We start from the raw sequence: 25,438 nt of genomic DNA, 5'->3' as shown, positions 1-25,438 counted from the left end.
ACTGCACACACAGACAAGAGTTCATCAACTCTATCTACAAAACCAGCAGACATGCAGAAAATGCTGTGTAAAGTATACACATCCTACACTTCCTCCATCTGCACACAGTGCTCCTCTTTTAGCAGTTTTCTTCTTTAGTCCCTCTGAAATCTTTCTGTCTTTACATTTGATATTAGCAATTTCTGTCCCATATGTGGACACTCCAGAACTATTTCCTCACTGCTTGTAGTGTTTTGGGTCCCTTTTTATTTTATTTATTTAATATCAATTAAGTTTATAGTACGAGCCTGAACTTATGTTATTCTGCCTGCCTCATGCATCCGTGCAGTATATATTTAGTTTTGTTACCCAGGACCAGCTGCCATTGGGGCTTTCATCTTCACTGTGGCTGGTGAAGTCTTCCTCTTCCATGTCATAAATGGCTGCTTCTTAATGAAATGTTCTTCAAGGAGTCTCCAGAAATCTGGCAGGAAATCAGGAAATATTCCTTACATGTAACAGAAAAAAAAAATCAACAAAGAAGCAGTTCAGTCCTTTTAGATGGTTGATATGTGAAAAAGCTGTGTAGTAGTTACTGATTTATTTAAAGCTATATTTTATTAAAACTTTGTCTTCTGGTATGAAAAAAACTATCTTCATGACAGTGAAAAAGCACTTCTTAGTGTATCTGGATGAGTCCTTAGACTGTAATGTGTACTGTTGTTTTGAGTGAGCTGCTAGTGCTTGGGCAGCAAGTGTTTTGGACTAAATTTATCGACAAGCGTTTTCTGGGAATGGAGTACTTGGGAGGAAATCTGAGAGCATCCACTGCTGCTGTACTATCCTGCTGCTTCAGGTGCTGATCTGATACCACATGACAGCAAAATTATATAGGACTGAAATGTTACCTAGATAGGCTATAAAATCTTTGTACTTGAAGTATGCACTGGACCAGAGACAAACATATAATGTAGCTATTAAAGTTTGTTTTTTGTATAGAGTGAGCCTTTATGATGTCTCAGGTTTTACATTCAAACAAACACAAGTTATTTAAAATGTCTGTACATTTATACAGTTAAAAGCATACAAAATTGTACATACAAAATACAGTCAATTAATGTTTCTTATACACGTACAAACAAAATAATCACACAGCCTTCTGGAGCACAAAAAATGCCCTGCATCCGATATAAACAGTTCAGAATTCTTATTCTTGCACACACTGAAACAAATTTATTTTTTACATGATAACAATCTGATGAAATATAATTCAAAATATTTTATATGTAAGACCATACAAGCAAAACAAGCATCTACAAAAATAACCCTACAAAAATATCGACAGAAGCCAGCTACCATGTCACACAAATGATTGCCTCCACGTTCCTTAAAGCTCTCCGTGTTGCCTGCACCTGCAAAGAAATCTAAACACTGAGTAATTCTAAACAACTGAATCTGCAAACAGATATCACAAAAATCAAAAGTAGTACTGTGAGTTACAGAGCCTAGCAACTTTGTTTGAAGGATAAAAATGCCTCTTTTCTGTGCACGTACATTCCCCAGACATCTCAGACAATCAGTATATCTTGCTGAGAACATAAATGTATTTCCAAAACACGAACATTAACCTATTTCATGGAGCAGCACATAAAGCTTAAAAAACAAAACAAAACAGAACAATAAAAATCCCTTTCCTGTTTTTGTTCTGACAATTACTAATTTCAGTCCTGTCTACGACAAGCCCAAAGTGCACATCTGCTTCAGTTATATGTGTTTTCCAGTCAGGAAGAAGAGCGGCCGGTCCTCTTTGGCATTGGCAGTCTGGAACTCATCACTGAGCCTAAACCTCCACTCTTCTTCCAGCTCCAACCTGCCCACCGTCTCCCTCAGCGAGCTACGATCTGCACTGATGACACACAGAGTTGCACCTAAAGCAAGCAGAGAGGAGGGAGAGCGACACTCTTTAACAACAGTGACACAGAGCAAGAAATAATTATCAGATACAACAACGAGAGCATGGCTTCACCTTTTTGAAGTACTTGCCTGATCCTGATTCCCTTTTTTTCTGTGATCAATATAAAGTGATAGCTACGGACTAATTTGCTCTTATTTTGTGGGACTTAATGTAATTTATAACTGTTCTAGCTTTATTGGTATTTGTTTACTTAAGTAGAACTGAAGAAGGTTGCTGGTCTGATATTCAGAATGATATCAATAATCTGCTCCACACTGCTTTGATTTCTTCTTAAATGAGTCACCTGTGACAGACACATGCTTATTGTCTATATTTGGTCTGCTGCTGCACCTTTAAGGAAGGTGAACTTCTTGAGGAACCCGGGAGTCACAAAGGAGTCTGCAAAACAAAGGAGGAGGCCGCTGAACAGCAACCCTGCTGTACTGATGTTCACAGAATGAGGTCTGGAACTCACAAAACACACAGTCACCTACAGGAAGCAAGAAGATTAGAGTCTTTATGAAGTGTATGTTGAAATATGATATTAGATATTATGATATGATATTATGATAATATGATATTAGAATTTCCTATTTGTGTAATTTCTTTTTAAAACCATGTCTACATGTATGTGTAGATGTGGAGTGTGCGTGTCTGTATACCTCAGGTCCCAGGTTAAGGTAGCAGTCCACAGACAGTACAGGGTGCGTGTAGTTCTTGGTGCTGAGTGGAAACAGTTTATGGCTGTTGTGCTGGAGATATTTTTCCAGAAGGAGCTGAGCTGGTGTAGCCAAGAAAAGGTGCTTACTGTCTGGGGCACAGATGTACTGTGACGGGCTCACAGAGGTGGGAACATCTGTCATCTAGAGACAACATTTTTTGCTTATTAACAATAGCTTGTGAAATTAATACGTTTTTTTTATGTAATTGCAGAATGACAAGGAAAAAAATATCAATCACTATCTGTTGCCCAGCTTATGATTGCTAGTTTATATTTTGATTTTGCTGACTTTGGAAGATACCTTTGTCTTGATAATAAATGTTCTGTATCCTCCAATGGCGATCTGCTTCTTCATGACACTGAAGTTGTTGAACCTACAGATAAGCAGCCCGGCACTGTGCAGCCTCAGAGTGAAATCGACGTCATGACAGGTGAAGCGATTCTGGTCATACTGGACATTCTGACTCCGGTCAACATTTAGGAGGAAGAAGTCATGAAGATGACCTCGAGAGAAGGGTTCCCGCAGTACATTACCTGGTTTAATACAAAGGGAAAAAAAGTTAGCATAAATATTATTTTAAGGCACAAACAACTTATTTTAAATAGTTGCTTTTTTATGTTACAAAAATAATCTCTGATCAGTAAGTTTGTTTGCCGGATTAAGTTAGAACTGTGATTTGTTTTCTTATATACAATCTGCTACACCTGCTTTTACTTTATTTTCAGTTGTTTAAGAGAGACCAAGAACCTGTAACGTACTGCAATTTGGCAGATATTATAAAGTTTAATAATTTATTATGAAAAGAATATTTTTCAATGAAGAAAAATTGATTTTTGCTTGTATATAATATCAGTTATAGCGCTTAGAAAAAAAAAATTGCCAAAAATCAGTTTCAGCTGGTCATAGGAAAAAAATCTGAAAAAAAAAAAAAATATTGCAGTCGGTGCATCTCTACTGCTATGGTCACCACTGACCTGTGAGTGCACGGCTGCTCCACTTCCTGATGCCACATAGACCATAGTGGGATAGGTCTGGACAGGCCTCCATGTGCTGTAGCACCTGTTTCAGTGACACAGCGTGCTCTACTGGGCCACTAAGGAAAACAGAAATCAAACACTGGTTGCGTTAAATCAAACCAGAAAATAAAAACAACAAACAACAAGTCCTTTAACTCATACAATGAATTATGTTGTAAATAATTTTTCACTATGTACTTGCGTGCTTCTAGGTCTACTGTGTTCCACATAACACAGGAGTCATCAGCCAGGATGATGAAAGGCCAGACATCACCTGCTGGACCCCCTCCCTCCAAACGTCGGCTGCGTTCCAGCTCCAAGTTGTGATAGGAAAGCTCTTTAATCAGGAAGTGAGCAGCACCTGCGAGTTGGTTTAAAAACTTTAAAACTTGGGTTGACTGTAGCTGAGAAGAGCAGGTCATCTAATACTTGGAGGGTTGGTGGTTCAATCCCTGGCTGCTCCAGTCTGCATGCTAAGGTATTCTTGGGTAAGATAGCAACCCCAAGTTGCTCGCCATGCATCCATATGAATGCTAGATTAAGAGCACTTAGGCCTAGAAAAAAGGGCTTGTGTGAAGCTGTGTCAATGGGTGAATGAGGCAAGTCACATAAAGTGCTTTAAGCGCTCAAGCTGAGTAGAAAACAACTATTAAAGAATAAGTCCACCAAAATGGTGATGAAGAAGATACTTTTGACTACTGCCTTATTCCATAAGAAGTCCCCACAGTTGATTGATCTGCATCATAGATTTTACACAGCATGGGCTTCATCATCCAGGATAAAATCCTCCCATTTATTTGGGGTAAACTAACTGTCGACCCTCCAGACTATGGATAACAGTTTACTTATTGCTATCATTAGTAAAATACCTATTCCAGCACCATTGAAGACAGTGGGCAGCACCAGCATGATGTGGTTGGGCCAGTACTTTTTGTAGACGGCCATCTCATATTCTTTGACCACCAGGATATGTAGATGAGAGGCTCCATCCATGGCGTGGTACAGGTTAAACAGACCGTGCTCGTGACGGCCGGTGGTTGGGATGAAGATTGGACTCTTGATGCAGTCTGGGCTCTGGGAAAGTAGGGGGAAAATAAATTAAATAAAAATAATGCTAATAAAAAGAAAATTGTTATTTTTAAACGTGAATTTTATTAATAAAATTCTGTATTACTATGTGGAAAAATAAATTAAAACAATGCATGCAGGTTATACTAACAGCTTCCTCAGGATACGCCAGGATTTTATTAAAAAAAATATACAGATTATATTGAATTTAAACTCTGAAGTCCAGGTAATAGTCACAGATCAGAGCATTTCTGACTGATGCAAGAAAAAAATCTTGTAATTTCAAACAATACTTTCTCAAACCAGAATCTTTTGTTTGCATAATTTTGTGAAAACAAATAAGAACTGCTGGGACAATTTTAGCAATTGCTAAGCCAATTGCACCACCTAGTGGAACCACCTGGGTGTTGCACTGTGGCAAACCCCACAAATCGCTTGTCTGTTCACAGAAAAGGTCAACAAAAACAGCGGATGAAAATGTTCATGGAAGCAGACAAGGCAAAGATTTCCTTTTAAATCTTGACACAAAACTTCAACTAAATTCTACTCCTCTATTATAATTGCCGCCTTTTTCTTGATGTGAGGTGAACAGAAAGGGGAACATTTATTTTCAATGATCAAGTTAAATGATCAAGAACACACCCAGTCAGAAGTGAGCGGCAGCCGCATGCTCTCCAGTTGGCCTCCGGGTTGGCTGAAGCTGAAGTAGTGCTCTTTAGACTTTGGGATGATGAAGTAGAGCTGGATCTCTTCCCCAAGCAGTAGATGAGTGAATGTGAAAGCATGCAGTGTTGACTCGCACATCTAAATTATGATTAGAGACAACTGTCATGTTTACATTTCAAAGATAGTTTGAGTGGGATTTTTTAACTCTATCTGCTTGCATGTACTGTCCTGACCTGGTATCTAGAGTTGAAGCCCAGGTATTGATGACATTGTTCGCAGTGATGATACGTGTTGTAGGCTGCATACTTAGACAACTTTATCCTAGCTGTCCGCCGACGTAGGTACACATCTTCCTGCCGCACAGGATTTCCTGGAGAACAAACAACCAAAGGCAGATAAGGACCAAAAAACAAAATACAAAAGTAACAGGTAGCACAGCTACAGGAAATATTCACACAATGCACATATAGTTTTGGCTTTGTGTTAATATATTGATAAATAGATCAAGTTTTTTCCGGCTTTACTTACCTTCAGAATTGGGTTTATATCCAGGGCAGTATATGGTGCTGATGTCATCATATTTGGAGTCGTGGATGGTGTAGTCGAAAGGCATCGTCCTCACAATCTCTGGGTTGGGCCAGGGAGCACTGGCTGGATGGTACTGCACTCCCTCTGTCTGGGAATCTGAAGATGCAAAACATTTACAAATGAATACATTGAAAACAGGTTTATGTACAATCTGTACTGATTACTTAATAAATACGGACAGATATGATTTTATGATCCAAGCAGCAGCAAAAAAAGTAACATTAAGAATCTAAAAACTGGTGAATGCTACAGCAAAAGCACTGACTGCAGTTGATGTCTTCTTCATCGTAGATATCCACCTCCATCAGTCTGATCAGCATGCGCGACAGAATGCCCAGGAAGTGCAGGTATGCTCCTGTCTTACCCACCTGACGTCGGAAAACAACAAAGGTAAAATAATGTGAATATAAGGTACAACACATGCTCGAGTTTGAATAAAACGAATAAAAACAGAAATCACCTGTGGGGGGCCACTGAGCAGCAACCTGCGAGGGTGGAAGTTGTCACTTCGGCCTTCTGTGCGATTGCTGCTGTCCATGTGGTACGAGCGAGGGACCGTCCACTGACGATAATAAAGTGACTGCTCTGTACATGTCATCATTTTACTGAGTAAAGGCCTGCACACAAAATACAAGATTGATCACTATTTTTGACCCCCAAAATGTCACTGTGGAATATTTTTTAGACTCTTTTCCACTTTCAGTATCACTGTTCTATATGCTTAATGTTCATATGAAAAACATGGAAATATACGCGCATATGTGTTATAAATTGTTGTATATGTCCCCTACCTGAAACTGCTTGCCCATGCAACAGACATGTGTGGCAGGAATGAAGTACAGCGTGGAAGCCCACTGCTGTCACTTGCAGTGATGACGTTGTAGAGGGCACGAGGCAGGAGCACAGAAGGTGGCCGACTCGCTCCTCGTGCCCAGGAGCAGCTCGGATGAGGCGAGGAGGCTCGTGGAGAGGACGAGCCTGATGATGTTGATTTAGAGCGTATTTGCATCTGGGAAAGTAACGGTTGCTGAGGGGGTATTTGAAGGTAAGGTTGAGAATTTGTTTGAGATAACAGCTGAATTTGAGTCTGGGGCTGCAGCTGGGAGATCTGCTGAGACTGCGAATAACATTGAGCATAAGGTTGCGTTTGGGACTCTGGTGCAGTTTGAGGACATGGAAAAGACTGAGAGGAGCACTGTGGCTGAAGTTGAGTCTGTGACTGTGAGGAAGACTGTGGGGCATCCAAGGCCACTTTCTCAACATTTGGAGAGGTGGTGCTTTGAGCAGGGTTAAGATCCAGAGCTCCACTATCTGCCTGGAGTGGCTGACTGGGCTCCCCTGAAAATACCAGGCAGAAGAAAATATATAGCACGTTTGCTTTTAAAAAAAAAAAAAAGCATTTATCATTTTCTCAAATAAAATGAGTTTATCTATCTCTTTAGATATGAAATATAGATTTTGTGAAATCTTACCATTATCTTGTCCTTCCTCCTCTTCATTGTCAGTACTACTGAGTTTTTCAGCATCGCTTTCGAGCAGGTCACTTCCTGATCCAAGGTTTTGTGGTGGTCGTGACTCTTTCTTCACTAGATAAGCAGCCAGTCCCAACTCTTGTTCAAGCGTGGTACGCTGCAGGTATGAGCAGCTTATCACTCGAAGGTCACAGTACTTTAGCGACCTGTTGAAAGAATGACCTCTCTGTTTAAACTCAAAATGACAACTATGACAGCTTTTTTGGCTGTGATGCAAGAAAATGTGGGGTTATACCTTTTTTAATCTGTTAAGGCCAAAACAGAAAGTAACACTAAAACTAATACTAGAACAAAGGTAAATATTGTCATGTGAAAAATCAGGGAGCAATGAATAAAATTCAAGTGAGCATACCTGGGAAGTGACTCTCCTAAAGGCTCAGCCCCTGAAAGGATGAGGATGCAAGGAAGGGCTTCCAGCTCCAAGTAGGTACGAGGAACCCAGTCAGCATCCTGGATCTTCAACCATTTCTACATGAAACAGAAGGACAAATCAGACTACATGCAGCTTTCAAAGTATCTGAGAATTTTTTGTAGTTCTCTGCAGGTGAAATCATCTATAATATATTTCTGAAGAATTACTACCCCACCTTGATCTGATCTGTAAAGGACTGTCCAATATTCAGAGCTTGCTTGGGATTCCCCAGTATGATTTCAAAATTCTCTTCCAGGCCCAGCTGCTTCCTCACTCTGGACAGCCGTTGGTGGGCCCACGCTGCCAGAGCCAAAGAGGGGATTCGCACAAGTACCATGTGACCATGATGGGCTGGACACTGCTGTGCAGCATTGACCAGTGACTGTACAATTTCCATGGTCTCCACTGAAGTGTGTTTTTGGAGATTGTGGGAACGGTTGAACCTTCCTGACACAGCCATCAGAGCAACACAGTAGTGCTGGATCAAAACTGTTGTCCGGATCACAGCACTGTGCAGCTTTGGAAACCTGGAAATCAGAGACAGAAATATCATAAAGCCTTCTTGCTGTATTCTTGATATCATTTTAAACTCTTTTTTTAATCATACAGTGTTTATGTTGATTTAACACATGTGAGTGCACAACCTTTCTTCCAAGGTAGCTGCCATGCTTTCAAATGAGGAATCATAACGCATCAGAGGCAGGCTGCTCCCTGAATGAGTCGACTCCAAAAGCTCTGACACACCAAAGTACCGTGTCCTCTCATGATACAGGTCCACATCCTGTATACACACAGCCAACAGATTTAGCCACTTGTGCGAACATATAGGCATTGCTACTCTAAAAATGTTACACTAAAAGAGAGTACCAATCACATAGAAAATTAAATCTTACATTACTAAATGCAGACGGCCAGTGGATCTCGTTGTAGGGACTGATGCGGGTGCATTGTGTCTGAAGAGCAAAGGGAAACGAAGTGACGTGTAGAATCAGGATGTTTGTAGCATCTCTGACTTGTCGGGAGTTTAACAGTTGGTCCACAAGACCCAAACCACTATCTGAGCTGCTGTAGGTTGCACTGAGAGTGTTAAAGAGGGACAAAAGGGAAGAGATCCAAAGAGACTGAGTAAACACATTTGATTTGCTCTTGTTGTACCAGTTCTGATACTGTTAAAACAATGACAACTGAAAACAATAATCATTACATTTTTCTTTTCACTTTGCACACAAACCTGCTAATATCCCAGTGGGCATGGTCGTGGACCAGGATGTAAAGTGTGTACGAGTTACTGTATGCTTCCCGGATCAGGCTGTCAATACGTGCCTGAGCGCTGTGGTCCATCTTGACCACATAACGTTCAGCCTCTCTGTGAGACACACATGCCTGGTCTAAACTTCCAAGCTCCTGCAGCACACCTGACAAATACAGGGCAACATCAAAACACAATATGTATAGGAACAAACACGTTCATTCAGATTCTTTTGATTGCATTTTTTTTTAAATAAAAGAAGAACCATGAACACGATTGCTGGCAAAAGACTTATGTGACTAACCAGAGCTCCAGAGGTGGAGAATAGTCTGCTGAAATGTAACCTCAGAGGGCGGGACAAGGATGAGGAAGCTGACCCTGTCAAAGGAGCCAAGGTCCAGGTTCTGTGTGCTGGAGTCGGCTATAGCACAAACATGGGACAACAGCTTTCTAGCCACTGCCAGCTGGATGGGACGCACCTCTCGCCAATCAACAGAGTATTCTACACAAATACAAAAACAAATTTTAGGCCATGTCACTTGACTCTGATGTATCCACTTACTGTATCCACTAAGTCATGTGTGCTTTACCTGAACAGGTGTCTTTGGGACCTGAAGCTGTGTCTTTTGGGCTGTCTTTTGAAAGGTGTGCATGTGAGTCCTTTGGACTGTGTGTGACTCTGGGACTTTTATTACTCCTCTCCTCAGCTGATTCTTGGCTGCTGGATAAGGGAGATGGCTCATTGCTGTCCAGAATGGTATTGTCCAGAAGGGACTCTATATCACCATCTGCAAAATATAAAGCCGCACAAAAGTTAGGAAACAATCACTAAAACAGAGTAACAGGTCACAGATAGAGAGACACACCTTGTCCGAGGAAATTGCAGTAGTGGATGAGTTCTTGTGCAACACCAGTGGAGAGCTGATGGGCAATTTCTTTCAGACCCTGACTGGGAGAGAACATACTCTCTGCCAAGGCACGACACTGGTGCTTACCTACAATACAATACAATACACAAAGACGATAAAGACCACATTTTTCACATACAGTATAAAGGCATATACTAAAAATACCGATCCCACCTGTAACTACCACACAGGACTGTGTTTCCTGTCCTGGTGCAGTGACAATGATGACCACATAGTTGGTGTTTTCAAGCCGTCCTTCCATTAACCTGCTGAAAGTTAGCTGGAGGCCTTGAGTCAAAGATCCTACATCCTTCCCCAACACTACCACGCCCTCGCCGTAAGATGATGCAGCCAGCTGGGCAAGCCAGGGAAGCTGGCTGGGGGTCAAGGGTTGTGGGCTTTGTGAGGGCAAAGACAGATACTGGGGGAGCCCAGGCAATACAGGGGGGATCTGGAGACAGAGTAAGGCGAAAACTTTGTTAATTTATTGTAATTATGTTTTCTGTAATCTTTTTTTCTCAAATATTTTGCATGAAAAGGTTATTAATATTTGCTTCACTGTACTAAACAGCTGAAAAGAAAGCTGTGATGTTATGAAGTGTTTAAAAAGCCCTGTAGATATGTACCTTAAAGTCTCCTAAATTCAAATATAGAAATATAAAATTATTTGTTTATTTTTATTTCTTGCAGCGTCTGACCTCTATGCCATAGTGCCTCCCTGGGGTTCCAGTTGTTTGAGGTTGCTGGTACTGTCTGATCTCACTGAGGTGGGACTCCCTCCAGGATCTCATGAATATTTGTTCCAAGTCCTCAACCAGGGGCACCTGGTCAGACCCTTGGAAATAGAGGTGAGAAACAAAACTTGACATTTATTCATTTAAAACAGTTTAGCGAGTAAAAAAGCCACAGTTTTGATGAACTATTTACTACAACAGTGTGTTTCTGAAATAAAGATTGTATACTTACCAAGCTGAACAAGGTAATAGACAGTGAGCAGAATCTGCATCTCAGTGGACAGTGGTTGAATGGGTGATGGCCCATAGTGCTGGTAGACTCTGGGCAGTGTTTGTGAGCTCAGATAACAGCTCTGAAGTAGAGAACTGACAAGTACATCATTTACATTGCCAGTCAGCTGAGGAAGAGGGCCATGACCTGCATACATAAAAAAAAGTGCACAGATAAAATAAAGGAAAATATAGACATACGGAGAATGAGGGAGAATGAAACTCGGCTGGAAATAGGATGGAAAAAAATGTAATTCGGTTTTATTTAGATACAATTCACAACAGTTGTCTCAGGTTGCGTCATATTGTAGTGAAAAACCCAACAATATTAGAAAGAAACTTCAACACACAACCCCCTATGAGCGATCACAGTAGGAAGGAAAAACTCCTGGCGTCGTTGCCCACCTCTCAATTTTAAATACACGTAGACATTGAGGGCTATCAGGAGGGGCTATGCGCTTACCTGCTGCTCTCTGGCAGGTAGCTCCATGCCCTCCTGGGTTTTAATTGCACCTTAGAACACATATACATCAACACTACATATGAGCGGGTAGAGGGAGGTTTGGAGTCTTCTCACACCCCGGTCTCTGCGGCCTGCTGGAGCGGGGGGGCTAGGAGGAGGAGTTGGCCGTCCGACTGGGGTCTGGTGTGTGGGGCCTCCCTGCTGCTGCGGAGTCGGGGCAGTCTGCTTCTCCCCACTGCAGGGAAAAGGGTAACACCACCTGGGTCTGGGTGCAGTTTCCCCCTCCAGGGGCAAGGGTACCTAGACCCGGTTCTTAGAGTACGCTTGGGGAGTGTGATTGTGTGTACAGCGTCTCTTTATGTCTGTCTCCACGTTGGTTGAGTGTGGAGTAATTGCCTATGAGAGCATGAGGGTGGGAATGGATGTTTGTATTTGAGTGTGCCTGTATGTCTGTGTCTATATGTCAGGTTGGGTATCAGACGCCACCTCTCTGGGGACATCTCAGGCCCTCCAAGGTTTGGAGGCCTATCTCCCCCCACCACTTCCCCTGCTGGTGGCGGACGCCCTCAGACATCGATGCGTTGGTGGTTCTTTGTGTCCGGGGGTGGGCGTCCGGGTACACACCGGCTCACTCCTTGATGGCTGCTTATCGGGGCCTGGAACCTGGGGCTCGCTCGGGCCACTTCGGGGGTGGGGTGCCCTCGGCCTCTCGGCCTGGGGCTCGGTCACTCAGGCACAGCTGGCTGCCGGCGGAGCTCACGGGCACGTCACTGCAACCCCCCCTGGCTTCTGCTCCGCGGCTGCTGAGTGATCCCTCATCTGGGACTCTCCTCAGCTCTTTCTGGGACAGTGGCGCGGCTGCCCCTCTGTTGGTCTTCTTTGGTCTCTTGTGTTCTGGGGGCCTCTGGATGTCTGGAGTTTTGATCTCCTCCATACCTGCTTCATGCCCTGGAGGATGGGACTGTGGCCCCCCACACCCTCTAGCAGATCATTACATTAAGGAACCTTTTAAATACAAGCGCGCTCATGCTCACAGGTGTACACACAGGTGATCACACACACAAACTACACCCTTTTTGGCTCCTACCTCAAAGCACACTGTGCGCTGTCGATCTTACGTGCTGCACAACAATGTTTAATATTAAGTATTTAGTGTTATATTCCCATATATCATTGTGATGTTGTTTATTCTATTACTCTCGTTTTCTTCTGCTTGTTTTCTTTTTTCTTTCTCAACAGGTGATCCAGGTGATCGATATATGTATTTTTTGTCTGCTTATTTTGTTGGTTTTTGTTTTTTGCCCTTTATCCCCGTCCCTCTTCTCCGCTGTTTTTTTTTTTTTTTTTCCCCCTCTTTCTTTCTCCCTTTTCTTTTCCCCTGTCCCGTATCTAGCAAGTAAAAAAAAAAAAAAAAATAAAATAAAATAAACAATAAAAGGTAAATCAAATGGACCATTACGGCAAGGCTGGGATGGTCCATTTGGTAAAGTAAATCCGTTGGGCATCTTTCTTCGCCTTTAGACAATAATTCTGATGGCAAAAGAACCAAACGGGACAGGTTTATAAAAAAAAAAAAAAAAAAAAAGGAAGGAAAAACTCCTTTTTAACAGGAAGTAATCTCCAGCAGAAAAAGTCTCAGGGAGGGGCAGCTGTCCAGAGAAGAGCTCAGACAGAGACAGGACAAAAGACACACTAAGAGAGAGAGCCAGAGTATAATCTCTGAATGGTTTAATACAGTAGTGGTGTATAAACACAAAGAGGGTTAAAAAAAAAAAAAAGATGAGTGAACTGCTGGCAAGTCCCCCAGCACCCAAAGCTTATTGCAGCATAACTAAGGGATGGTTCAGGGTCACTTGATCCATCAAAAAGGAAAGTTTTAAGACTCATCTTAAAAGTAGAGAGGGTATCTGGATCACCTGAAGACGTTTCAGGGTGTTTTTAGAGCAACCTGATAATCATGAATTACAATAGCCCTACACAGAAGTAATGAATGCATGAAGAAAGATTTTTAGGGTCGAGTACAATAACCTCAATTTTGTAATAATTTAAAATTAGTAAAATAAAGGTCATATGGGTCTTTATGTCTTAAAGGCTTGTATGTATGTAAAATAGTAAGCATTTTCTGAAGTAATACATTAACAGACAAATGCAAATGAATAAAGTTGTTGGTGCAGAAAAGGCAAAAACTGAATGCAAGAAAAAAGGAAAAAAGAGACATAGGTGAACTATGTATTTGCATTTTTCTGTAAGCTGGTTTAGGCAGGCACCTCGTACTCTTTGGCCTCACACAGACTAAACTGGACCAATTTATCTATTTACGTAGCAGATTTTCTCACCTCTACCTCGGGCATGTCAGTACTGGTGCTGTCCCGTATCACCGCCTGTTATTTCAATTAATCTACTGCTCCAGCACCCACAAGAAGACTCCAGATGTTGATTTGTCCTATATAACTCGCAACCTCAGTCTTACTTTTTGGCAGACTGGAAGACTTGGATGGAAATACTGTGATGGAATGAACCAAATATTTAAAAAACACAACAGGTGGTAAGATGTTGGCTGGCGTGGTGAAGGGCAGATAGGTTAGGAGAATTTAGTGAAAACACAAAGTTAAGTTTACAGAAAACAAAAAGGGGCTAAAAGGGCAGAGGGGAGGCTGACCAACACCATCAGGTGTTGGCTGGGCTCTGATCCATGAGGAGGGGCAAGCTAAACTAGCCTTTGACTAAAAAACTCACGCGTAAGAAAAGCTGAGTTCAGCTGAATGGAAAATTATGATGAAATACAAGCTGGATGTGGACTCTGTCACAAATCCAAATAATCTTGTGAAACCTAACAGCATGTTCTCTTACTCAAGTGCAACACATTCCTAATCCATGAGTCTGCGAGGACCTGCTTGGGTCTGAGTGACATTGATTACATCATCAGAGGCAAGCTCCTTGCAGACATCTGCATGTCCTCCAGTTTATTGTGACACTGCAGTACCTACACTACAAGGACACTAGCAGATCATTTTATCCAGGCAGACTAAAATAAATAATATAGGAACTACCACACATTCATGGCATCCACAGTTGAGCACAATGAGCACAATTCCAGCCTTGGTAAGGTAGAGTAGCTCTCACTCGAATTTCTAACCTTTGAAAATGACAGGTTGCAGTCTGCAGGTTTGCAGCAGCTGATCTGGAACTATTACTGGCACCTCTGGGGGAGAAAGTGGTGTTGAGACCCACTGTGATGAACCCTGTTGGGCTGTAGTCTCTGCATACAGAAGGAAAACAAGGAAAATACAAATATTTAGACAGAAAAACACACAAGCAGATCATACAACACACAACTGTCTTGTTGATACATTTATAGAGTCATAGTAAAAGTAAAATACAGTCTATTTTTCCTGAATGTACCTGCTCTGGAGCCATTGGTGGCGACAGAGGACACTGATAATGTTGATGAGGCCAATGAAGATGGTGGCGTTTTCGCTGTGCTCTCTGGCAGACTGCTGGTAGATGATTCAGGTGACCAGCCCTTGTGCCTCTTTTTGGGAGGCCCAGTATTTACATGTACCCCTGAAAGATGAATAAAAAGAAAAATAAAAAGCTTATTGAGCTTGACACACTCAACTGGAATATAATTAGATTTAAATCTTTAAATTGCACCACTTTCTCATTTTTCCAGATGCACAAACTCTACTTCTCCTACATGTTTTGACAGTTAATTTGTTAAATTAGATTTTTTTTCTACAACTCAGGTTGTTTTAGGATTGATTTTCTGTAAAACATCGAGTAATCTTGGTCAGTGCCACGTGAAACAAACTAACAGAACATATACTCTGTGATTTTTGTTAATCCAACAACAACAACAACAACAACAACAAAAAGAATTGCATCTTAGTCATGCATCAACCTGTCTTTTCCTCTACAGTTTCTGTTGTAATACTGTAATATGGGGGACACATAAAAGGCCCACTTGTTAAAAGGACCATGAAAAAAACAACACTGACAGGAAGGAAGCTTTTCAATAAGAGAGAAAGCAGGAAAAAGAAGATGAGACGGGGTATTTTACAACCTTGGTTTATAGAGGTGACAGACTGAAGCAGAGGGAGGGAGAAAGACAGACAGAAGAAAAAGGGGATGTAGAAGTTTAGTGCCTAAAAGTGCTGGCAAATGAAAGCAGGGAAAACAAAAGACATCCCTCTGCAGACAATGCAGCTGGCTGGCGTCTGTATAGCAGGGGTGTTATAACACACACACACACACACTCACACACAGTGTTTTGACTGATGGCGGCAGGAGCTCTGCTTTGAAAGGTGAGAGGAAACCCTTGGGAGGGGCTCAATGACAATAGACACAAAACTCACCGTTTTTACATGCACACAGAAGCCAAGTGATTAGGTTAAAACAGCAAATTAAAAAATTCTGCAACACAGTAGTTGCATACATCTGCTGTGTATGCATACATCTGCTGTGTATGCAACTACTTTATGAGATATTAGATTTGTAGCATAACCAAAACCCCTTTAAACAAAATATCATCTGTAAGCCTTTAAACCAACATGGAATAAACTGCAGATGTCACCGGAGTGCACAGTGTACCTGTAGCTGAGGGTCTTCCAGGCCCTGACTGATTTAAAGGTGGATGAGTATTGGAGGGAACAGCCTGGTTGTCATTTATCAGAGTGTGGGAGACGTCAGCTGTTTGTGGCTCCGTGTGTGAAGCTGCCATTAGCAGAGACATACAACAAAGTTGAATCAAAATAATCAACAGTAATGAATGAAACTATTTCTGTAATAATTGCATTCACTCTTCACTTTAGCTCATTTAAGCAAAATACAGATTGTCTGTTTACAAATTTTTGACGTGCCAATAACCCTGAGCAGCCTTGTGTTTAAATAAGACTTGCACCCTGAAAATGATTAAATTAAATCTTTTTTAATACAAACAAAAAATGATGACAAAAAACCAAAAAGGAACCCAAGAATCAACTTGTCTTTCCTGGAGCTGATCTCTGTATTGTTTGTTACCTGAGTGGCTGCCAGGTGTGTGTGATGGCTGACTCAATGCTAGATTTGGGGGCTGTTCATCTGGTGTCGATTGGCCTTCTGAGAGGGTGGGTCCCAACTGTCTCATCCTGCCATCTGATATAGAAAAAAATATCACCACTGAGACAGAAATGCAGCAACAAGATGCTGTAACGGCTAGCTTTAAATGTGCGTATGCATCAGTGTGCAGGTGTGCGAGGTTCATGGGAAGACAAAGTGTTTCAGTCATGGTCTGAAAGTTCAGCAAAGTTATCCAGACGGCATAATAATAATGGCATCCTTCTTAAAACTGGGCTCAGGGAGGAAGGCATACTAATAAGCAGTCAGTGAGAGTTACAAGTGCATCAGAAAACCATGTAGCAGAAGAGATTAAAAACAGTATCGAGTAAAAACGCAACGGTCATGGAGACGTTTGTGGGGAACGATGACGATAACTTACTTAACCAGCCAAACACATGAACTTCCTTCACTGGGTTTAACCTAGGTAGGTTTGTTATTAAACAATAAGCAAATAGGAAAAGAGCTTCATCCATGAGCACAACATATATATTCCACACTTCTTAATATCAACACTCCTTCGTGCTTTGAAAACGAGCATTAAGAGATTACTTGACTGGTAATATTGCAGCAATACATACCCCGTGCTCTGATTTTTGTTTTTAAAATAAGTCTCACATTTTACTCCTAAACTTCAGGATTAACAAATCATGAAAAAACACAAGCGCTTTCACTTCATAAAAGTTCATCAGTAAACTATTATGCCTCTGTCTACAGTCTACGCTCTCCAGTATGACCTTTCACTTGTCCTTATGGCTTTACTACTTATTCACTTGTTTGGGAATACATGAGCCAAAGATTCAACACAATGGATAATTATTTTGAATATGATTTGCTTGTAGATGTTAAATGAATAAAAAAAACCCCAATGCTGTATATGTACATGACTAAGCTACAGCATTAGCTGTGAGAGTTTGGTCATTGTTTACACTAAAACAAGCATTGGGTGTTTTGTTTTTTTTGTCCTAACAATGCTAACTGAAATATGCAGAGAAAGATTTTCAAAATAGAATCAGACCATGAGACCTTCTCATTAAGTTAATTAATTTGTCAATGAAACCATCATTTAGTGGCAATGTTTTTCATTCCCTATCTTTAATTTGAGCGGAGCAGTAAAAAAAAAAAAACACATATCAAGAGCAATTTTATTTATTCAATGGACTACTACCTGTTTAAAAATAAATACAAAAGACCACAAATTAAAACAGCAGAGAGCACCTTTTATCTTTACTGCATCATGATGCTATTTAACAGTCCACTTTTTTTTCTGAGCACTTGTTATGTTTAAGAGGGGATAGGGCTCATCTCTGAACTGCTGGAAAATGGTAAAGTATATTTCAAGGCAGATCTAGGTCCTACCCCGTGCTTTATGTTTTTCTTTATGTGAATCCTATTTAATGCAGATGTTAGAGTTATGCAGAAGCTGGACACCAGTAATTGCTGAATCTAAATCTGATCAAAGACAAATGTTTCTTGAAAAAAGACATCTGTGACCTACAGTGTTTAGTCACTACAATTGAGCAAATCGGTGTTTGTGCTACAATCAGGAAGTCAACTTAAGTGTCTGACTACATTAACATGTGTGCACCTCTTACCATTTCCCCTCCAACAGATGGGAGCCCCTCTGACGAGCAAGCCCTGGCTGTTTCGGTACAGATAGTACTTCAAGTGCTTCTGTTTCTTGGGCTGGGTGTTGAGCTTCAGGTTAATGTGATTGGAGAACTCTGTGAAATAGCGGAAACCTTTCTCTCCACAGCCCATACAGTTTCCCGAGAAACCTGTTGGGGGCACCAAAATAAAAAAAATTTATTACAATAAAAAGTATTTTTTGCGCATCCCTACATTCACACAGGCTGAATGGCACAAATGCAGTTTATTTTCCTCTTTCAGCTGATTTTTTGTTAACAGCACCAATTTCCTGTTTCAGTCTTCTCCCTCACCCAACAGTGCGTAACGACCCCGTTCGTCTGGCAGGAAGCGGCGGTCCACAGCGCAGACCAGCAGGTTCTCAGGAAGAGAAGGAGACTTTACTCCAACCAACATGAACCCAGGGGGTACATCCAAGGGATCAGAAGCAAGGGAGGACAAGCGAAGGTCCTTGCCCGCTTGACAAAAGCCTGTGGAGTGGAAAATCAGGACAGAAAAGTGATTTTCAGTAAACGAAAGGGCAGTGTGCCTTGTGATTGACAGTCCAGGGATTTAACCTGCGCTTCATCCAATGACACCTGGAACAGATTCTGCCCCCACACATCCCTTAATTGGATAAGTGGTCAAAAAAATTAATAAATGGGTAGTACATTTTTATGGTATTTATTTTTATTAAAGAGTAAATACAAAATGAGACATCAAAGAAAGCTCAACTCAAGAGTAGGTACAAATCCTGATTTTTTTCTCCATTACTTCACCCATCATGTACAACGCATTCACAGAGGAGGTAAACCCTAAAAGGTACATCTCCTTGTCACTGTTCCAGCTCCGAATCTTATTTATAGTCACTATCTTGCACATGTATTCCTGAGAGTGTATGTTTATTGGTTTTATATGGTGTTTATGTGTATGTATACAAACCATCAGTGGTGCAGCATCCCTCAGGTGGGGGCTTCATCTGGTAGGGTATCGGAGGACTATTAGACTCTGAGCCATCTTCATCATCTTCATCTGTTTAGCATGTTTGAAGCACAACCAAAATCTTTACATTTTCAGCATAAAAAATGTGACAGGAAAAGAAAAACTAAAGAAACTGAGACTCAGCTGAACATCAGAAAGTCATCAAACGCTTATGTTGGTCAAAATCTCATTTCTCATGACCATCCATAAAACCCACCGTCACGTGCCAGTGGCTGCTCTGTCTCGAGGTATAACTGTGAGAAGACAGGTCGGGGTATTATGGTGTTCGACCTCAGTGATGCCTCAATGGAGTTATGGAGGACCTCCTCAAAACGTGTGGTCCGTAGCTGGCCTGCATAAGAGTTCCCCATTGGTGTCCTGTAAAAACAAAGTGACCTTACCTTGTGATGAACAGCACAGGACAATTTTTCCATGCTAATGGTAGTTTTTTTTAGTTACTTTAGAAAAAGAAACTGCAAGATGGGAAAAAGACCACATAGAAGTTCTGTGATTTTTGTGGTTTCTATGGAAGATGATTTCAGAGGAAGAGGATTTCAAGACTTCTTAAAAAAAATAGCTATGTTATATTTTTTTATCTTTGGTCCAGGTGCATGTTTCAAGCACATACAAAGCCTACAAAGGTGACATTCAAGTCTTATTTATCATAAATAGTTAAAAGGCCTCCTTTTAAGGTAGAATTTTGAAGCCCTATGAGATCGCGATTAAATTTATTCTTTAACACTGTTGAGTAACACACACACACACACACACACACACACACACACAATAAAAATAATCAGAAACACATCTAGTCACAAAGAACACAGGGAGAAACACACACACATGCACACGCACACACACACACACGTCTAAACAGTGGTTACTGGTGGATGGAATCTGTCCAGACAGCATGATATAAAATCAGCTGCACTGACAGAGTCAGGGCACCCTGACCTAGACGCTACTCCCTCCCTCTGTTTTTCTCCTTTCTGCTCAAGTGCATCTCTCTCTCTCTCTGCTCTCTCCCTGCTTCGTTTCGCTTCTCTACTCTAAAACAGATGAGACTGTTTCTCATTTTTTTTAAAGTCAATTACATAATAATACAAAATGTAATAAAACACTGAGTATTTTCAAAAAAAGACTTCTGTCAGAACCAAATGTGCTGCAGAGAGAACAAACTGATTCAACACAGGGGGAGAAAAAAAACCAAGAAAAAAAACAAGGCTGAACAGTAAACACCAACTTAATCCCCCTCCTCTAAACCTCTGAGTGCTCATATACTAGCTGCTACAAGCACAGACACACACAAGCTGCACATTACTGACTGGCAAACCTGGGTACACGAGCCAGCAAATAGTCAGAAACCTGAAGGGTAGATTAATTTCTTTTTAAAGGCTTGCATGTCAGATTACAGCCTTCAAGCTGAGTAAGTACCTTACACTATGGTTCTCTAAACCACGAGGCTTATGTACAAAATCTTTAAAAGCCAAAATATGACATCCGGTTTTAAATATCATGGTATATGGATTAATGAGTAACAGATGTTAGTTTTCTGTCTCAGTTTTCTGTAATTTCATCTTAAACAAATCGTCTTTAACTTAAACTGACATGAGCTACCATTTATAATAAAAACTGCTGTATTAATTTACTCAACTGACCTTTAAAGAGTTTAATGTCTTCCCAAAAATTAAACCTGGTTAAACTTTTCCCTAAACATCTATCTATCTGTTAACGGGACAAGTCTTCTCTTGATTTCAGCTTTATTTTCTCATCTTGAAACACTTGTTGGAAAGAGACACACACGTCCTCTCTCTCACATTTCCCATACACATACCTTACCAGTCAACCTTCTGCTTCCACACTTTCATATGTAAAGAAGCAGAGCTGGCTTTTAATGCCTTGCACCGTCTTGTAGAGAGCAGAAGACAAAAAGCCCTGTCATAACACAGTCGGGACTGAGAGGAAGTAATCACACCTTCTACCAAAGTGCAGTCTGATCTTTTTACAACCACAGAAAGAGACGGTGGGGAGGGAAATGGAAGGGAAAGCAGATTAAAGCAGAGAGGTGTACTCCACCTTTTACTGAATCTTAACCAAAATCCTAAACTTCAAATAGGCAAATGCTGTCAGTCTAAGGAAACAGAATTGGCTTTCCCTTGAGCTGCGTGGTGTGGTTTTGTAGCTACTTGTTAATAAAAAGTGGTTCCTTGTGCTATCACTTCAAAGAGAGATTTTCTTCACATATTGTTATGGGACACTCCGATTTAAAAAGGCTCAAAGCATACAAAGCACTGACAGTAATCTTCTTCTGGGACTTGTATTGTTAAATAAAAATGCCCTCCTCTTTAATCTCTAGCTGCACATCTAAGGAGCAAGACATGATGCAGATTCTTTACTTAAGTAAAAGTGCCAACACAATGCAAAATCTTGCTAAGAATTAGCAGGAACATTACTGTAGCATTAATGCATTTTACTGTTGTAGATGCTTTTGTTTCAGCCACTTTTGATCAAGCTGCATACTTTTCAGTATAGCAATGCATCACATGCTAGAAGATCATTGTATGTTTGTAAAAAGAGAACCAAATATCTCTAAACAGTCCCCTTTTTATCAGCTCAGAAACATTTTGTTGTCACGATTTTGTGACAATGCAGTTTACAGTTAATGCAAAAGGTTTTATATAAAAAGGAATAAAAACATTTCTTAATGGGATGAGGAAACCTCATCTTTGAAGCTGTTTCTGAAATGTACTCGAGTATGAGTGTAAAATACCTAGGTAAAGGACAAATAGTCTAGTGCTATTGATTTAGTTACATTCTATTATATTACTTCTGTACTCTTACTGTTATAGGTCCTAAATTAATTCTTTTTACTACATGTTCCAAGCAAAACAGAGATCACTTACACATGAAGGAAGACATGCAGCCGAGATGACAGAAATTATCTCTAAACTAAAACTTTTAAGGAAGCTTTGTTGATCTTTTCTCCTCCCATCTCCCCCACCTTCCCTCTCCTTGGCATGGAAGTGGGAGATCCTTTCAAGTCACCACCACCCCCCACCACCCTTCCCTTCTTCTCTTTCTGCCTCTGATTCACCCTGGGGAGAGAGGCACTATTGTGGTGGTTTATGACCTCTTGGACCCTGTTCCCACTGCTGGCTTCAAACACAGCACCTCACACATACAAACCTGCAGTTAGGATCCTCCCAAAGCCCTGAGCACCACGCAATCCACACACTACACTTTGCCACCAGTACATTTATATTGAGAACTTCAACACTTTTAAATAAATGGATGTAGCTGCCTTTAAATAACAAATGAAGAAGGTGAGCTCTATTTGTTTATTTTCTTTTTTAATAAAAAAACAAAAACAAACAAAAAAAACATACACAACACACATCTCGTGAGTCCCTACTTGCTAATATATGCAAACTTTCATGCACATGCTGACTTTTGAGGGCATGGATGAATTTGATTGAGAGACGTCTCATGACCGTGAGGTCAAAGGGGAGTTCAGATAACAATGTTTAGCTAAGGCTTTGATGTGGCTTATACTTCTTATACACATGTGCACAAAAATGCACAGTCACACACACACACGCGCACATGTAGGCACTCGCGCATGCTCTCTCATAGGTTCTAGCTCAGCTGACACAAAAGGCTTGTCTTGAGGGGTGAAAGGTCATCCTGGGGAGGTCAGATAAGAACCCCAGGCTCTTTCTCCGTTGGCCAGGCGCACATACCAGCCACACACAAACACATGCAGTAGCTTTTCTTTCTTTATGTTCAGTCAGACATGAAGGGTTGCAGTCTCCACAGACCGCAAATATACAGCCATAAATCTTTGACTTCAGAGGACATTATATTAATTTACATTACCTTTCTGAAGACTAACTCTAAATTCAACTTTTAATTGCCTAACTGGAACCTAACCTTGAAACATGTCCTCAGCTTTATATTTAATTATTTACCTCATGGATTTAAAAAAATTTGTTCCTAGAAGTAAGACATAGCCACACACATACGATATCATTACATAACAGTTCCTGTTAATGATCCTGTTAACACTGTTGGTCATATACATATATGCAGCTAATTGTGCATGTGACTGTGTGAGAGAGATGAGACGATAAAGCAAAGGAATGTCGAGCACTGTCAGCTGGTCAGTACAGCATGTCTTTCGGCACCAAACAGCAGAAATGGAAAAGACAAAAAAAGCCTCCAGCTTTGCAGATGCTCTGTGAGCACTGAGCCAAAGCCTGCCACATATGTAAGGGGAAGTCAATAATACACACACAAAAACACACAAGCGGACCTTTAGATAGGTCCATAACTGACCACTGACCCACAGTAAATGCTTTCATTCACACTTTGCTCAACTGACACTGAATCGATGGTAAGGGAGCCAACTGGCCAACTGGTCAGGCAACTCTTCAGCCAGCCATTCAAGCAGCCATCCACACATTGCACTGGGAAGCCACTCAGCCAACCACTTGCCTTTGCCAACACAAAGATATCCAATCACTGAAACTCAGCGATTTTTCACTTATGTTTCTTTCCTACATGTACATCAATTTTATATTAAAACACAACATTGCATCTGACAACATACAGTACACAATACATCTGTTGGAGTTTGTGCACAAAAATAAATAGCTGGAAGGGACTACAAAGCTCCAACTCCCTGAATTTTCAGTGTCTGCTACGCCTGCTGCTTCGCTATCTCACTCAGTGTCCTTGAGCAGTTTTTGTTTCTTCTGTTCTCTCTATCATGCATGACTCCAGGGAAACTTGTGTTGTCTACATACATGCAAAATCAGTATGAACCTGCACCTTACGATTTAAAACAGTTTAGCTGCAGGATGGCTTACAAAGGGACTAAAAAGGATCCCATTGCCCAAATAATATTTGTGTTATTTATTCAGTATCAAACCTGAGTTTAGCTACACATTACACCTAACATGAAATAAATTTTCATGACATATTGATGTACAGGGCTGTAACCACTGCGTTTAAGGACCTAATAGAAGAGAAACAATAGGCAATTTTCAAGACAACACATGGACTGTTGACACATCTAGCTAGATAATAAACAAAGTAACATAACAGGAGTATAAATGTCTCAACAAGTAGGCATCATTATTAGTTCATCTGACAAACTGCAGCCCAAATTAAACTTTCTTTAATTAGTCAAACTGACATTTTGAAGATATCAAATTAAATTAAGACGTGAGTTTGGAAAATGAGGTCAGACCTTATGAGAAACTTTTTCATTACGTTGGTACAGTAGGAGATGGAGACAAACTATCTGCACTAGCAAACAAAACTAAATCCTAAAATTTGCCGCTCCAGCTTTTATAGGATGCAGCCATGAATACGAAAGCAAATAAGATATGGATCTATGATTAAGCTGCCAACCTAAATCCTATATCACACAGACAGCTGTCCCTCACTATTAAATAAATACAAATGTAAAAGGTTAAAGGCACATACACCACGGGGGTTTCAAGCAAACAGTCAAGACACAGCGCCACAGTCAAGACACAGCGCCACAGCTCATACCCACTCTGTTCGCAGTGATCATTACAACATCAGCTACAACCGAGCTGGCAGAGAATGTTTTTCATCAGCAAGAAACCCAAAAAGATAATGTGTCATGTCTACAGAAATAACACCAAAAATAAACTGGCTACTGAGCGCGCTTACCTCTACGATTCAGCGAGAAAAATCGAGCAACTACTCTTCAAGAAAAGCCTGCAAGCTGATCCGGTGTTGTGTCACCATGTCTCTGGTGCGAGACCTACAGCGGGACTGGGGATCGCGCGTGTCATCACCTCTGATCCTCCGCATGGAAAGGTCCCCCCTCCCCCTCCCTCCTCAACAATGGTACAGTCCGACTGCAAGCGCTTGCCTCTTTTTTTTTTTTTTTTTTTTTTTTACCATAATTCATGTATCTTTTTCTTCAAAAGCCACAAGATATCATTGCTCTGTTACTATTATTATTATTACTATTATTATTATTATTATTATTATTATTGTTATTATAAGGAGCGGACAACAGTAAAGCTGTGGGAATTTTTTTGCAAAAGTTATTTGTCACACAATGAGCTCCCCTGAAAAAAAAGAAAATGGTTCAAAATGTTTAGATGGGAATTTTTTCCCCTCGTTCCCTCTTTTTC

The 25,438-nt window shown here is 40.9% G+C and overlaps 1 protein-coding gene across 1 annotated transcript; it reads right to left on the bottom strand.

The window, feature by feature from the left end:
* Window positions 1-1,091: 1,091 nt before the first annotated feature.
* Window positions 1,092-25,059, bottom strand: greb1 (growth regulating estrogen receptor binding 1). The gene is made up of 34 exons (XM_063477647.1): window positions 24,966-25,059; window positions 19,480-19,640; window positions 19,224-19,313; window positions 18,596-18,772; window positions 18,251-18,433; window positions 16,581-16,694; window positions 16,152-16,274; window positions 14,964-15,125; window positions 14,698-14,820; window positions 11,061-11,246; window positions 10,793-10,929; window positions 10,269-10,545; window positions 10,053-10,181; window positions 9,777-9,974; window positions 9,491-9,688; window positions 9,169-9,352; window positions 8,831-9,014; window positions 8,582-8,718; window positions 8,113-8,464; window positions 7,878-7,993; window positions 7,466-7,671; window positions 6,785-7,331; window positions 6,454-6,610; window positions 6,259-6,361; window positions 5,934-6,089; window positions 5,639-5,775; window positions 5,382-5,543; window positions 4,541-4,745; window positions 3,870-4,032; window positions 3,630-3,748; window positions 2,956-3,188; window positions 2,596-2,796; window positions 2,285-2,423; window positions 1,092-1,907 (listed from the first exon to the last, which is right to left on the bottom strand). The coding sequence occupies exons 2-34, from the start codon at window positions 19,631-19,633 to the stop codon at window positions 1,744-1,746; spliced, it is 5,916 nt and encodes a 1,971-aa protein (XP_063333717.1). The 5' UTR covers window positions 19,634-19,640; window positions 24,966-25,059; the 3' UTR covers window positions 1,092-1,743.
* Window positions 25,060-25,438: the final 379 nt, after the last annotated feature.

Source organism: Pelmatolapia mariae, linkage group LG1, assembly GCF_036321145.2.
Source record: "Pelmatolapia mariae isolate MD_Pm_ZW linkage group LG1, Pm_UMD_F_2, whole genome shotgun sequence".
NCBI classification, from domain to species: domain Eukaryota; kingdom Metazoa; phylum Chordata; class Actinopteri; order Cichliformes; family Cichlidae; genus Pelmatolapia; species Pelmatolapia mariae.
This window is presented reverse-complemented; position numbering and strand designations above follow the sequence as displayed.